We start from the raw sequence: 15,256 nt of genomic DNA, 5'->3' as shown, positions 1-15,256 counted from the left end.
AATTTACGAGGTAGCTATTAGTTGTGTTTTTGTTGGTTCAGGACAGCATTCTGGTTCTGGAAGAATTGGAGACTAAATATAATTAGGTCTTTGTTGACCATCAACTCTTTAGTCATTTTAAAAGTTGAAATCCTAGAGTGATTGTAGTATATAGTATTATAAATGTCTTTATCTTGAAAAGTTCAAATCACTCAAATGATAATATATAGATTAAATAGTAAACCATCCAGTTTCCTTCTTAGGCCACTGAACATTTCGAAAGAGCTGTATTCATCTATTAAGATTGCTACTTTGAGGAAAATGCAAATAGTATAATGATTAGAGGTACATGAAGGAAATTGATAAAATAGTCTAACATCAGTTTGCCTACTTTCCTATGTTCCTTCAAGTTCGCCGAGAGGACAGCTGCAAGCTCTTTTGCCAAGTCTACAACAGCAGCCGGAAATATTTTCAGCTAAGAGAGAAGGTTGAAGATGGAACTCCTTGTGGTCCGGACACATACGACATATGTGTTAATGGCGTTTGCCACATTGCTGGTTGTGATTATGTTCTTAATTCTACTGCAAAGGCCGGTTAGTAGTACTTACTCTGTGAGTGTTGTAACCTATGCTGTAACACTAGGTATGCCAGCGATAAGTAAATGTAAGTGTGAAAATACTCGGAACATGTATAAAAAAAATGATAATTCCTAATGTATTTATATCATACTAAATCTTTGAGTGTATTTGTAAAATATTTACATAAATTTACTGAGATCGAAGATGCAGTAACTTTTTGGAATTTTATATGTATTTTCTAATATTTCTTTGCAAAATTTGCAGTTATACCTGACATACTATCATAAAAGATGAGAACTAAAACCAACATCAACCCCTGAGTATAACTAGCTTATGAGCCCCTGCTTCTTGATTTCAGCCAGTCTAAAAGTTTCCATTAGTGAGTTTATGAGCTAGAGAAGTAATGGAAACTTTCCTGCCCAATTCCTTCAAATCAGTGGCACATAATGTTGATGCTCATATGAGTGGAACCATCCACCACCCTAAACCTGTTATTGCTGTGCATTTGTTTGAATTATATGCAGTGTTCTTTAATATTAACAGGTGTATACGAAAAAATTTTAAATTGTTTGATTTTTGTCTTTTAGATAATTGTGGTGTGTGCAAAGGAGACAACTCGACTTGCCATGTAACAGAAGGATCAGTAACAAATCCTCGTCGTTATGGGTACTCTGATATTACAGTGATACCAGAAGGAGCTGCCAGAATAGACATCACTCAGAGATCTTACCATGATAGACCCAATGACGACAACTACCTAGGTAAGTTTGCATTGATCAGTACACACACACATACACAATATATGTGTGTGTGGATTCCTACAGTTTAGGAGTCCAAATTCCATGCACTATGTAAAGTCAAGGAAAGCACACATTGATCAAATATTTACTGAATCGGGGAACACAATGAATGGGTGAGGATACTTGGTGAAAACATTGCACATTTGGAAGTGCTAGGTGGAGGTAGGAGAGGAATGCCTAGAAAATTCTAGATAAAAGTAAGTGCAAGAGTTATTGAAGCAGACTTTATTGATCAAGCAGCAATAGCTGGGTGTTAAAGATAGAGGAGAATTGTTGTGTGTGTATGGTGTATTCAACATCCTCCCATTTAGCCTTTTGTTTAGGTGTGCGAAGTGACTAAGGTTATGGAAGTTCACTGGATGTTCATCCTTAATTCAGCAGTTAACAAGATGAAATGGGCAACAACCCTAGTTTGTTTTTTTCCTTTAGAGCCACCCTGTTTTTGTGGGAAGATTGCTTAATGTAGAAGACTAATTTCTTTTTGCAACTGTAATTGCTGTCCAAACTCTTTAAATTACACAATATCACAACTTATTTTATTTCTTTTTCAGCTCTAGTTGATCTGGAGACAGGTGAATATTTGCTGAATGGACATTGGATAGTGACGCCTTTCCCAAAACTTATTGAGTTTGGAGGTACCATGCTTGAATATACTGGCTCAAATGCCATCACGGAGCGTATCAACTCAACAAAGCCAATGAAGAAAAAGCTCTTAGTTCAGGTGTGACAGTGAGTCTGTAGCATAGAGTTCTTTTCACGTTTATTCTGTGATTTGAAAACGTTCCCCTTAACTCTAATAAAGCTCTTCTTTAAACTGCTATAATGGGTGGTAATTTTAAGTAATATGCACTTTCAGATATTCAGAACTCTCATAATTTTAATATCTTGTTTAACAGGCTGCCATAACTGACTTCTAACATCACTATCCTATCAAGTTATATGGTGGATTTGACTCATTTTGAACCTCATTTCATGTTAGTGGTGCCATTTCCTTTTCATACAATCTCAGGGGAGAAACTGGTTACTTAGGGAGCACATTTGGGCCCATTATCTTTTGAAATGAGATACAAAAATTATAAATTGCAACTATCCTAACAATACCTTACCAATCTTTTGTTGGATGCAATTTCCCCACATCAGAAGATTCAAAAAGCCAAGGACACATAACCTAGCAAGCTTAGCTCATTTCAGACCAAGCAGGCTGTCAGAGGGAAACTACAGGTTTTCTTAAATATACATTATATAAAGGTTACTCACTATGCACATCATACAGTTGGCCCTTGAATGATATAATATGTATATAATATTTTCAACTTAGATTACATTGTCTAACCTTGCCTAGGCTTTCCCAGCAAGTACACTGTACCTGCAGCTGCAGTACTACATAGCTTGTCATAGTATATAAGGATATCAGGTTAGCAAGAAGAAGAAAGTTAGCTCTCAGTAAGTAAATAATTGGGCCTTGATAAAAAGTGAAAATATGTGTAGATTTTAGAGTGTTATGTCCGATGAATCCATTTGTGAGTCAAGTACTATAAAAGAAGATTGCATTGAAGAAGATAAGGACTTTTGGATTTCCAAAAATGGAGAGTTTTTGGTGACAACTTGTAAAATAATGCCACATGCAAATGTCTTAGTAGACATAATGATTCATGGAATAAATGTTGAACTCATATCTAATACATTTTTTTTCTTTTCCCAGGTGCTTTCAGTGGGTGACCTCAATCCTCCAAACATAATATATAGTTTCACAAAGTCTACGATGTATTCCAATCCCAATTATTATTGGAGACTGGGTGATTTAAGCAACTGTTCAGAACCATGTATTGGTAAGTTAAATTTCCAGTATAGTTTCTGCAATGTTCTTTATGCACATTTTTAACCAAGTAGAATTGAGAATTATATAGCAAATCAGTTAGAGATTATATGTGCATTGTATGAGGTGCTACCTGTGCACAATGGAAGATTGGAATATTCAGAACTTTTTATTTGATGAATTGTGTATGTCTGTTCTTTTGTTTATCACACTTTTGTACATCATTATATACTAGGAAAGAGACAGAGGACACCTTACTGTGTAAGGGCAGACAGTGGTACCAAAGTTAGAGATGACTTGTGTCCTTCTGACCAGAAACCTGCTCCTCTGCAAGAGTCTTGTGCCCATACGTGTCCGGTTCACTGGTCTTATAGTGATTGGTCAAAGGTAAGATTCGATAAAGGAAATATAAGTGTAGTGAAAAACTGTTACATTTTGTGCTATTAGAAATAGTTCTTTCCTATGTTCATTATATGACTCGTCAAAATCAACATCTGATTAAGGAAATGTAACAGCAGCGATAAGATACTACATATGTTGACTGTGCTACTGGGAACAGTTTGATAGGGTTGCTCTTTTCAAGGATTGCTACATTTATTTCTTTATCATAAGTTGAGTGTAATTAAATAATCTTTTCAATTGTTTTATGCTTTGAACAGAAAATATTATTATTATTAATAGGGTTTCCCAGACCTCTGAGTCTTAAGTAGACTCTTTTCAGGTTGATTAAGGAACAGAAAATAACTTTATAATTCAGCATAAGCACTTTCTTGAAACATCAGTATATACATTACTATATAATTATACTTAGGTGTTTTCCGTACTGTAGGAACCGTCCATGTTTACTTTTACATTTACAGTGCCAAATGTTTCTCATTCTCACTTTTCTTTCTGGAACCATTGCAGTTATTTACTGAACCAAATTGTTTCTGTTGGTGTATTTAAGTAAAGTTTGATATCCAATGATGTTTTTTAAATGTTTATTTAGTTATCCATCAGAGTTTATGCTACAGCATAGTCAGTCAGTCATATATCAGTTGTGGGATTAATATACAGAACTGAGTTTGAATTTTTCTCAATTGTTATGATTTAACAGTGTGAACTTAATGGTGAGCAGTGCATGAGGCGGCGTGAAGTAACAGGATGTGTTTCAAGTCTTGGGAATAAGGTTGATGAAGAGCGCTGTGCCAAAGATCGACAGTATACCCACGAAGAATGCCCTCGTGAAGAGTGTCCATCATGGAAATACTTTGATTGGTCTCCGGTTTGTCCTGATGCTTAAGCAGTATTTTTTTTCCAAACCCAGTTTTAAGATTTGCCTTTTATTGCAAGTCAGAATCTATAATGTTACAGGTCTTAGCTTTTCATTTTGTCAATAAGTTTTTTTTTTCCTTTAATTAAGGTTGACTCAAAAACCAAAAAGCTTTGCTAATGTTTATTTTAAGTTATTATAATGTTGCATTTTTACAGTTTTTAGATTACATGAAATTTTATTATAGTAGCATATTTACAGCTGTTAAATTACATGAAATTTTATTATAGTAAGTATTTTGCCATGAAGCCTTAGTTCAAATTCACATCATAATGCTTTCAGCGTTAAAACAAATATTTGTCTTTGTAGTGTTCCTGTGAAGCAGATGAGACTGAAGGAATCCAACAAAGGCCTTATGCTTGTCAACTTCGAGAAAGACCTCTCCAAAAATGGGAGTGTAGAGAACTGGATAAACCAAGTTTCATACGCAATTGCTCCTGTTGGTATGCTGAACAGTGGATGCCTGGTGTAAGTACTTTTAGATTTTCTAATGTTGCTCACTTTAATGCACTCTTCTTACTTTAACTGTCATTAGGTTATTCAAGATGAATACCAAAATAGGTGTCCCCCACTATACAGAACTGTGCATAAAATATAATTTTTAAGACATTTTCAGAGTATACAATGGTGTTTTGATTTAGTAGTTTTATTATTGTGTGATAGTTATGCATATACATACAGGCACTCCCCGGCATACGACAGGTTTGGCTTACGACGATCCGAGGTTACAACGCTTTTCAATTATATTTATCAGAAATTACATCCAGGTTTAAGACGCATGTTCCAGGGTTATGGCACTTACAATGCCGATCTGGCAGAAAAAATATGACTCCAAAAATGCAAAATAATCTATATATGAAGGTTATTTTGATGCAAAAATGCAATGATTTTTGGCTTATGACGCGTCTCAAGAACGGAACACCCGTCGTAACCCAGGGACCGCCTGTATATCAAAGTGCAGTTACAAGCTTTATACATAAATGTAAATGGAGAGTGACAATTGTGGCAACACAGACCCCTTGTTCCACAAAGGAAGTTTGATATTAAAAAGGAAAATAGGTATCATTACAAAATCCCAGCACATTGTAGATCCCACAATAGTCCTTAATTTTTTTTAATAAGAATTTTTTATCTCTTGTACATTGTTTTGAGTCACAAGTGTCACTATTATGTATTAAAGGAGGATTGATGGTTGATGTGCTTAAATCAGAGGAGTAATATACCTGATTAAGCTAAACTTTAGCATTTTAGTTAGTGTATATATATTATTGTAAATATGTTCCTTTTGAGATTATGTTCATGATGCTTAAAATTTTTTGCCTGAGAAGTGCTGGAAAGCACAAGGATCATGCTGAATTGATGAAGAGGTGTCTTGATTTTTTATTATTTTTTCTCATTAGTTGTGAAGCATATTTCCATGGTTAATACACATGTACATACACTCATTATATAGTTGTGCCAAAAATGGCAAAGAAAAAAAATCATTTCAAATCTTCATAGCACTGCAATTTTCCTGAAAATTATGACACAAAACATTATTGACATTTGACCCATTCATTGATTTACTCTACATGTTTATGAGAAGGGAATATTTAAGTTTACCTTAATTTAGAAGTATGTTAACAATAAATTTCTTAGTTGATTTTATTTTTCATATTTTAGTTCAATAAAATCTGACCTGGCTTTGGAGTTAATATTTAAAGTTATTTCTTTGTTTTGTTCTATGTAAAGTACGTATGTTAAAACAAATGAAAAAATCATTAAAAGTCCAAATTTACATGAGTCTTGTGGCTGGGAAATGATAAAGAATAACAAAGCTATATCCAGTACATACATCTTTGCAGTAGGAATTTAGTGAAAGACTTAAAAAGGCAAGTCAAACAATGGACAGGTACAATAAGATTTGGAAATAGAATAGATTGATGTTGCATATGAAATAAGATTACACATAAGTAAGTACAATCTCTATTACTATATGGACATAGATCTTGGTATGGGAATGAAACGTTTTCTAAACAATTTTGTTTAGAATACTTGGAGTCAGATAGCAGGATAGTTAGAAATTATAGCATGGCAAATTATGGGAGTTCTATATGTAGTAGATGGTACAATGGTGAAAGGAGATGGATGTGGCCTGATCATGTCCTTTGCACATTTTTAGAAAGAATAGTATGTGAGAGGTACCAGAAGAGATGGAAGACCCAGATCTATTTAGATATGAACTATGAGAGAGGATGTGGAAATGATTTGAGTTTTGTGTATCAAGTACTGAAAAGACATGAGTGTCCAAATTTCACAGAGGCCATTTGTGGCACACAGCATTGAAGGTGATGATTTATGATGATGGTATGTGCACTATATATGAGAGATTGCATCTAATTTGGCTGAAATACTGTATGTAGAGCTCCGATGAAACTTACAATGCAAGAAGACTTTGGAATTAGTGAAAGAGTTCAATTGTGTTAATCCAATGCTTGTTTGGATAAGATCAAGTGTGACAAGAAAATTTATGCTAGTGAATGTACATGTTCCTAGAATAGAAAAAAGTTATGCTGAATGTTTTCAAGTCTGAATCTGTGAAAGCCTGGCTTTGGAGAATAAGAGTGGTTGGTTGTTGCAGGTGACTTTAATACAGAATAGAAATGGCAGATTTCCTGAAGTGAATAAGATTGGATGGCTGAATAATGGAAGCAGTTGATTTGTGTAAGTTGCGTAATGAATGCAAAAAATTGATAAGGCACTTCTGGTCTCTGGCAAACAAGGTGGGAATATTTATAGCAAATAGAAATATAGTGAAATTGATGTGAATAGTTTGTACACAATATGCAACATAAGAAGAATTGGCATTATGATGAAAATTAAAGAGATTTAGAAATGGTAGAATGTTATGTATAAGTGAAAGGATGGCTCTGAGTATTTTGAGGGGTCACGCAACAAGAATGGAAATTAAGTTGATGAAAAGAGAGAGTAATTCAGAAGTAGGGAGAGGAGAGGAAGACCTAGAAAGGGCTGGAGAGGATAGATGGTCCTTAGGAGGTATTGGAAAGGAAGGGCTGAATATCCAGATAGAGGTGGATAACATTGTGTGTAATGTTTCATACGCTGCTTATGATCCTTCTGTGTAGGTATTTGAAGCTATTTATTTGGGTTTTATTCATGATTCATTAGTTAAGTTATAAATGTTGCAGGGTGTGTTGTTTTTACTTTTTCTGTGGAAGTACTCATGTTACAAAAACTAACCCAGCAGTCTTAAATTTACTTAATATGATATTTTTGTATTAAGTTTTATATCCCGTGTGACTTTCAACTTGTGAGTTTTAGATAAAATGCCAAACATTGATCAGCACTGATAGAGCCAGGGTAGAAAAGGGCTCTGTATAGTAGCTCATTGGATAAACCTCTGGCATTTAAGACAAATTACAAGCTCAGATCCAAAATTAGGCAAATCAAAGATTTATCTCTGATATTAAGGTACAATGAATTTTGGCTTTTTTTATGCATACCGTTTACTTATCCTTGTTCCTTTATTTATAGCTGAAATTATTTTGATATTTTTGAACTTATGCAAATGTATGTAAGTCCTGCAAATGTAACATGATATTTATTGATAAATTATGTCAGTTTGCTTTGCATGTTTATTAGTATATATCATGTTAGGTTGGGTGCTAAGTCCCAGTTGACACTACTATATTTGTTTTTCTTTTATGAATGTTTGAGAAAGTCTTGCAAATATATCTTGTCCGTTATTTACTGTTGTTCATATCTGTTTTAATTGTTAAGTTTCATGTCTGTGAATGAACCAAATGTTTATTTAACTGTAAACTCTCATTTTACACTTAAACTTATGAATATTCTACATCTAATCACACATGGATTGTTTACCACTAGTAAAACCCTGCTCTTTAGTCGTACAAATGATATAGATGGCTCTTGTCATAACACAGTCCTGCATTTTTTGGTTTGTAAACCATTTTACATGCACTACTACAATCATAAACTTGTAGATACAAGTAATCTACTGTACAGTATTAACACACAATAGTTATTAAAAAAAATACCTAACAAATTCACTTATGTTCAACTTCATTACTGTACGTACTTGTCTAGGTTGCTGAGCACCTTGCCTTTCTGTATTTTCTTCACATTAGTATTATTCATCTTTTTTCATTGCTTGCATATTCACTCTCATTATGATCTTCAGTGTTAATGGTATAATGTAACAAAAATATTGAACTGGATAACCATTTAGTGATTTCAGTTCTATTATCATGTACGTACCAGGTATTATTACCATGAGTGTAGTGCCATATTTTTTTTAAGCTATTGCATTACTTTATACTATTTGGTTTGTTAAATTAATGGGTCATGTTGATAATTAAGTAAATTCCATTATTTATATAAAAGTTGAAGTCCTACTGCTTTGTATTTGGGGTATTGTTTTTAATTTTTTATTGGGAAGGCAGTTAAAAGAAAGTAGAATAGCTAAAAAATGCTTTTTATTGATGTGCTACAGTTTACATATATATATATATATATATATATAATATATATATATATATATATATATATATATATATATATATATATATATATATATATATATATATATATATATATATATATATATATAATGGCAGAGCATTTCCTATTGTGTTGATGTCATATTTAGAGCTTCATCTGCTCTAAACAGATTATTATATATCTCAGTAATGTAGTAGATGCATTCTTTTTGTTTACTTCAAAAATAATTTGGATACCTTTAGGATTTTGGAATTTGTCATCTTGAATTATAGGATTTGTCTAACATCATCATTAACATGCTGTTTTTTTATAGTTTCACCGGTCATGTTTCCACCCACTTCATTTATATAATTTCCCTGCTCCCCCAGTTTATGAAAGTAACTTAAGCTCTTGAAATTGAATGGCTGATTTCAAGTAAACAAGTAAGTGATTATATAACTTTCTCCAGTGTGAGCTGGACAGCCAGCATGGAAGTGGTCCTAGTCTTGGAGATCACAGAGACCAGGATATAACCAGGCTAGAAGAAGCAATTGATACGTGGACTGTAGGAGGAGGAGGAGGAGGAGGTGGTGGAGATAGAGAAACGGATATCGACACTCCAAACTGTGGCACTGGCATGAAAAGACGCCATGTGTATTGCGGTTCCCCAGAAAGCAGTCTTCCAAAGAGTAGCTGTGACGCCCACACCAAACCTTCAGAGTTTGCCCCTTGCAGTGTCCCTTGCCCAACCACCACCACAACTACTACAACCACATCCACAACCACTACTACCCCTAAACCCACCACTACCCCAACAACTACAGCATCATCCATTACCACACACACTACATCATCTCCTACACTAACACGTGTCCCGTCATCTGTTTCTTCTTCACACGTTAATAGGTCTCCAGTACTCAAGGTAATCTTAATTTTATCTTGACTGGTCTTTGTGAACTACCATAATTGAATTATCTTTTTACAGTATTTAATCTATGCATGCTATTAACAGTCATAAAAGGTTCCTCTGTCTTGCATGCTCGCTTTTACTAATGTATGTAGCTTTGGTGTGGTAATTATACAAATTGAAGTAAGGCCTCTAACAATTAATGACTTTATTTAGGTCTCCAAACCTTAGAAGAACATGAAAGGACAGTAGAAAGTTATGCCTTAGTGATGGAATGTATATATGTGTGTAGCAATTTTGAGATATAGTGTATGCTTTTTTTACTTATTTGTAAGTATTTTACTTATGTTGACAATGAGATATTGGGTCCGGGAATAATAGTACGTACTACATATAGTGCTCTATTACAAGAAAGCTAGATTCTGCATACAGCACTTTGTTCTTTTAATATTTATACCATCAGACTTTTATGCACCGATTTTGTGAGGATTTACCCCCAAAAGAATAAAAAATCCTTATACACTTTTCAAGTAACTACTTGTTTATTACTAATTAATAACATCACTGTCATTTGAAATACTAGACTCCAATGATTTATTTATTTAGGTTATTTTTCTTTTGAAGTTGATCGTAGAAAGACAATTACATATTTAAATGTTAAGTTTTATAGAATTTATGAGTTTCATTTTTAAATTTGACAAAGGTGCTAAGATAGCCTTACATATTTATATTCCAGCCAGTTATAATCTGCAGTTTAAATTCTAGTTGTATACATATATACAGCTATAAGTTATTTATACACGTACATTCATTTATTCTTTGTCACTCTTGAGCATACTATAGTTACAGCTGTCTCAAAATTCAAGTACTAAAAGGCAAAAGGAGGAGAGAGTATACTGTTAAAAAGTATTCCTTTAACAGAGATGTAATTTTTAATTTAAAGCAATTTTGGGTTTTCCTAATAAGTACTACTGTGAAACATTGTTAGTAGTCATTGAATATACTATTTGTGGAAAAACTGATAGTTGAGCATTTTCAGTAAATCACAATATGTACTTAATTTTTCATAGAAATCTCTTATACTCTATTTTCAGCCATTTAAAAGTTAAAGCATTTTCATTTAATTATGATACATTCAGACACAAACATATCCATTGCAGGTTCATATGTTTGTCATAAAAGAAATTCTAGCTATATTGATTACTGTAGGAATATTTTTCTTTAGTGAAGCTGCTGCTGTACAGAAATATTAAAGTAATGATGAGGATGATGATAGTAGTAATTACTGACAACTAACTGGATTTCTTAAGTTATTCCAACATGAAACCTGTGCTTGGTTTTTATTGCAACAGTTGTGTGCTTGGTTCATAATTTACCAAAACTTCCAGAATATGCTAGCTTATTGATTTCATAATTTTAGTATGAAAACTTAATGCAAGTGATTGCAGCTACTCCAGACTTTTACCATATTGACTGGGGTTTCTTTTAAAAAAGGGATTTTGATGAAGGAAAAATTTATTTCTGGGGAGAGACCTGTGTCGCCCGGTGAAAAGGTCCTTCTAGCCTCTTTTCTGATATAAATACTTTCTAAATATACCAGAGCAAAAGTTAGCATTGGTATGCAGAGGTTACTACCCTCGCGCGAGCACCCTAAGGGCGTCGTGTATAAAGTTCAGGGCGTGTGGAAGCCACTATCACAGGTCTCCTACCATTTAGATTATTCCCCTTCAACATCCCCCATATCGGGTGCGCCGTACCAACGGCCCCATTCGCACCGCCTTGAACCGCCCCGCCACCGCCCGATGCGAGCGCCACCATACAGCCTTCTTTACTTTTGGATATTTATATTGGCTTGGATAGGTACTGGGGTGGGAAAGGATGGGTAGAGTTCACCGGGCGACACAGGTCTCTCCCCAGAGATAGCTTTTTCCTTCGTCAAAATCCCTTTTCTGGGTCGACCTGTCTTCGCCGGTGAAAATATACAAGAGAATGCCTTCCAAGCCTTAATAATTCTAAATTCAAATCAGGGAGAAATGAAATATTTTGTTAGTACATATCAATTTACTTAGTAATAAAGATATAAAAATTAAGAAACTTAATAAATTAAGCTTAAACCTAAGACTTAGATTACGACTTATAATTAATTATGCTTACAGGTAACAGAATTAAACTGAACATCTAAATACTATTTACAAATATACAAGTAAGACTGAGGATATCATAAGGCTGTTCGACATTGATTACATAAGAACATCCTAACTGATCTGGGGCACCCGTTTCTGCCTCACCGAGGAGAGAGGCATCGTGGCGAGTATGAAAGTGCCAGGTAGAAAGGAGTAGGGGTTAGGAGAGGGATAGAGAATGAGGTACAGGAGGATATGTTATTCTGGGGAGACTAGACTCCCAGCAGCTATAGCTGAGTATTTCAGAGCCTGGCATAGGCTTTAAGTTTGAAAACTAGAGAAGATTTCCAACCCGTATACTTTTTAAGGTCTTCAAAATTCATATTTTGAAAGTAATTGATTGAAGTGGCTACAGCCCGAATATCATGAGCATGTGGAAATGACTCCGGGTTAGCTTGCTTTATAAAATAGAGTATTTGCTGTCTAATACCCTGTATCGAGATAGTGCCGCCTTGCTCTCTAATAAACGGGACCGGAGGACCCTAAGGACCTAGCCAAAAACGACTTGAGAGTTGCCACTGGACACAGAGATGTGTCCTGGGTTAATGGGATAATTTTCCAGGGAGACCATCTGTTTTAAGGATCTTCATTTTTGGCTAGGAAACTCCTATCCGAAGAGAGCAACACTTCTCCTGACGGAAGGAAATCTATATTTTCAGAATTACGAGAGAGAGCTGCTAGTTCTGATATTCTGGCGCCTGAGGCCATGGCTGTAAGAAACAAGGTTTTTCTTAAAAGTGTAATATACGAGCAGGATTCATTATCCGTGTCCGATGCTAGTTTTAGGACATCATTCAAAAACCAAGTAACCTTTTGTGGACGGGTAGTTGGTCTGAGACGTGCACAAGCTTTAAGGATGGACAAGAAGTATGAATCTGCTAAATTTATATTGAATCCGACTTGAAATGTCTTCTTCAAGGCTGATTTGATCGTTGTAATTGTACTGGCGGCTAAGCCTCTTTCAAACAATGTTCTAAAGAATGAAATAACCAAATTTGGGGTCATTTGATGAATATTTAAAAGTCTTAAATAATCAGATAGTTTCTTAACAGCTGAATCATATTGCCTAAGCGTTGAATCCCTTTTGTCAGATTCTATGAATATGACATTATCCGGATCAATACTTGCATCTTTTTGAGCCGCAAACTTCATGAAATCCATAAAGTTAGGGTTTGCAGAATTCTTGAGGAAGCTGACACAATCTGCATTTGTACTACTTGTGTCAGTTCCGGTTGAGGGATCCGTTTGGGAATGAGTTTCAGCTCTAGTAGGAGCGGAAATCAATTGCTTTTGGGCCAGTTGGGGGCTACCAAAGCTACTCGACCTTTGAAGGAACATAGTTTGTGTAGCACTTTCATCAGAAGATTCACTGGGGGAAACAGGTAAATCTTCTGCCAGAGGTTCCAGTCTATCGACAAAGCGTCCGTGGCATAAGTCAGAGGGTCCAGGTTGGGAGCCACATAGCATGGGAGCTTGTGGTTGGATTTTGTTGCAAATAGATCTACTTGAAGACCTGGAACCTGACTGGAGATCCACCGAAACTAATTCATGTCTAGGGACCATTCTGACTCTAGTGGTTTGGTTCTGGATAGAGCGTCCGCTATTACATTTCTGACTCCTGCCATATGGATTGCTGACAGGGACTAGTGCATTTTTGCTGCCAAGGTAAAAATTGCTATCATAACATGATTCAGTTTGGGTGATTTGGAACCCCCCCTGTTTATGCAATGGACAACCACTAGGCTGTCCGAGACTGTCCTCACATGGTTGTTTCTGGGTGGAGACAACTGTTTTAATGTCAGAAACACTGCCATGGCTTCCAGCACGTTTATGTGGAACTGTTTGAGACTGGTTGACCAAGTGCCCTGGGTTATCTGTTGTTGAGAGTATCCTCCCCAGCCACTGAGTGACGCGTCTGTATGAATCGTCACTTTCAGTGGAGGGATTTGCATTGGCACTGCTTTGGAAAGATTCTTGGGAATTGTACAAGGAAGGAGTCTCTTTATTAACACGGGGAATTACTGAGACTTTGTCTCTGAGATGAATATTGGCTCTCTTTCTCCAAACTCGATTGATGTCTTTTAATTTGGCATTCAGTAGGACGTCTGTTACTGAAGCAAACTAGTAATTCAAGGATTTTCTCTTGAGAACGTCGAGATATCTTCTTGTTCCTGATAAATTGATTTGTAGCTACAGCTATGTTCAATTGAAAGCCTAGACGTTCCAGAAATTTGATGACTTTGGATGTCGCTTTGCGACATTCGTCGACTGTGATCGCCCAGATGAGCCAGTCGTCTAGGTAGGCTGCCAGCATTATCCTGTGGTTCCTGAGCTCCTGAACTACTGTCTCTCCAAGCTTTGTAAATATTCTGGGTGCTATGTTGAGGCCGAATGGCATCACTCTGAATGCATACGGCTTGTTGCCTAAGCGGAAGCCTAGGTACGGAGAGAAGTTTCTTGCTATCGGAACATGATAATAGGCGTCTGTAAGATCGAAAGAGGTGGTGACGGCCTCACGGGGAAGTAAGGTCCGCACCTGCGAGACTGTCAGTATACGGAACTTGTCGCAAAGAATGTAAGAATTGAGTTTGAACAAGTCCAGTATGACTTTCATTTTGGTTGAATTCTTTTTTGGTACAGTAAACAGACATCCCTGAAATTTCAAGCTCTTCACTCTCTTTATAGCTTTCTTCTGTAAGAGATCTTTGGTGTACTCCTCCAGATCTGATGTTGGTATCTGGAAGAGGTTCACTGGAGGAGGTGGGGACCCCTTTTTCCACCTCCACCCCAGACCCTTGGAAACAATACTGTGAGCCCAAGGACTGAAGGTCCATTGATCTCTGAACCAGTACAGTCTCCCTCCTACCTGACCTCTGGCTGACCTCTGGCTCTGCCGCTACCAGAGTGTCTGGCATATCCCCGAAAGGAGCTACTGGCTTCGTATACCAGATTAAAGGCCGGAGAAGCCATCCAGGCTGTTGTGGCAGCAGCCTGTGGGCCTTGGGGAGCTTGCAGAAGCAAAAACTGCTGTGGCGGTGGAGCTTTAGATGTCGATGGCTTAGACATCTGAGTCAGTGGGATAGGTAGAGTCAATTGTTGGGGCTGAGAAGCCTTGTACGGTGCAAAGTACCTTTGCTTCTTCTTTGATTTAGGTTGTTTGCCTGTCGGTTCAAACTTTCGT

The 15,256-nt window shown here is 36.1% G+C and overlaps 1 protein-coding gene across 4 annotated transcripts in view; it reads left to right on the top strand.

Annotated features, from left to right (window-relative positions):
* LOC135207346 (A disintegrin and metalloproteinase with thrombospondin motifs 9-like) overlaps positions 1 to 15,256 on the top strand; it is a 730,481-nt gene that overhangs the window by 645,368 nt on the left and 69,857 nt on the right. For 3 of the 4 annotated variants that reach the window (XM_064239073.1, XM_064239072.1, XM_064239074.1), the window contains exons 12-19: positions 390 to 572; positions 1,145 to 1,318; positions 1,909 to 2,078; positions 3,060 to 3,186; positions 3,409 to 3,560; positions 4,270 to 4,437; positions 4,795 to 4,953; positions 9,455 to 9,907. In XM_064239073.1, coding sequence (XP_064095143.1) covers positions 390 to 572; positions 1,145 to 1,318; positions 1,909 to 2,078; positions 3,060 to 3,186; positions 3,409 to 3,560; positions 4,270 to 4,437; positions 4,795 to 4,953; positions 9,455 to 9,907 — 1,586 coding nt within the window. The remainder of the gene's footprint in view (positions 1 to 389; positions 573 to 1,144; positions 1,319 to 1,908; positions 2,079 to 3,059; positions 3,187 to 3,408; positions 3,561 to 4,269; positions 4,438 to 4,794; positions 4,954 to 9,454; positions 9,908 to 15,256) is intronic. The other variant, XM_064239075.1, reaches the window with a different exon arrangement.

This window comes from Macrobrachium nipponense, chromosome 32, assembly GCF_015104395.2.
Source record: "Macrobrachium nipponense isolate FS-2020 chromosome 32, ASM1510439v2, whole genome shotgun sequence".
NCBI classification, from domain to species: domain Eukaryota; kingdom Metazoa; phylum Arthropoda; class Malacostraca; order Decapoda; family Palaemonidae; genus Macrobrachium; species Macrobrachium nipponense.
The sequence above is the reverse complement of the archived record's forward strand: the minus strand, read 5'-3'. Positions and strand labels throughout refer to the sequence as shown.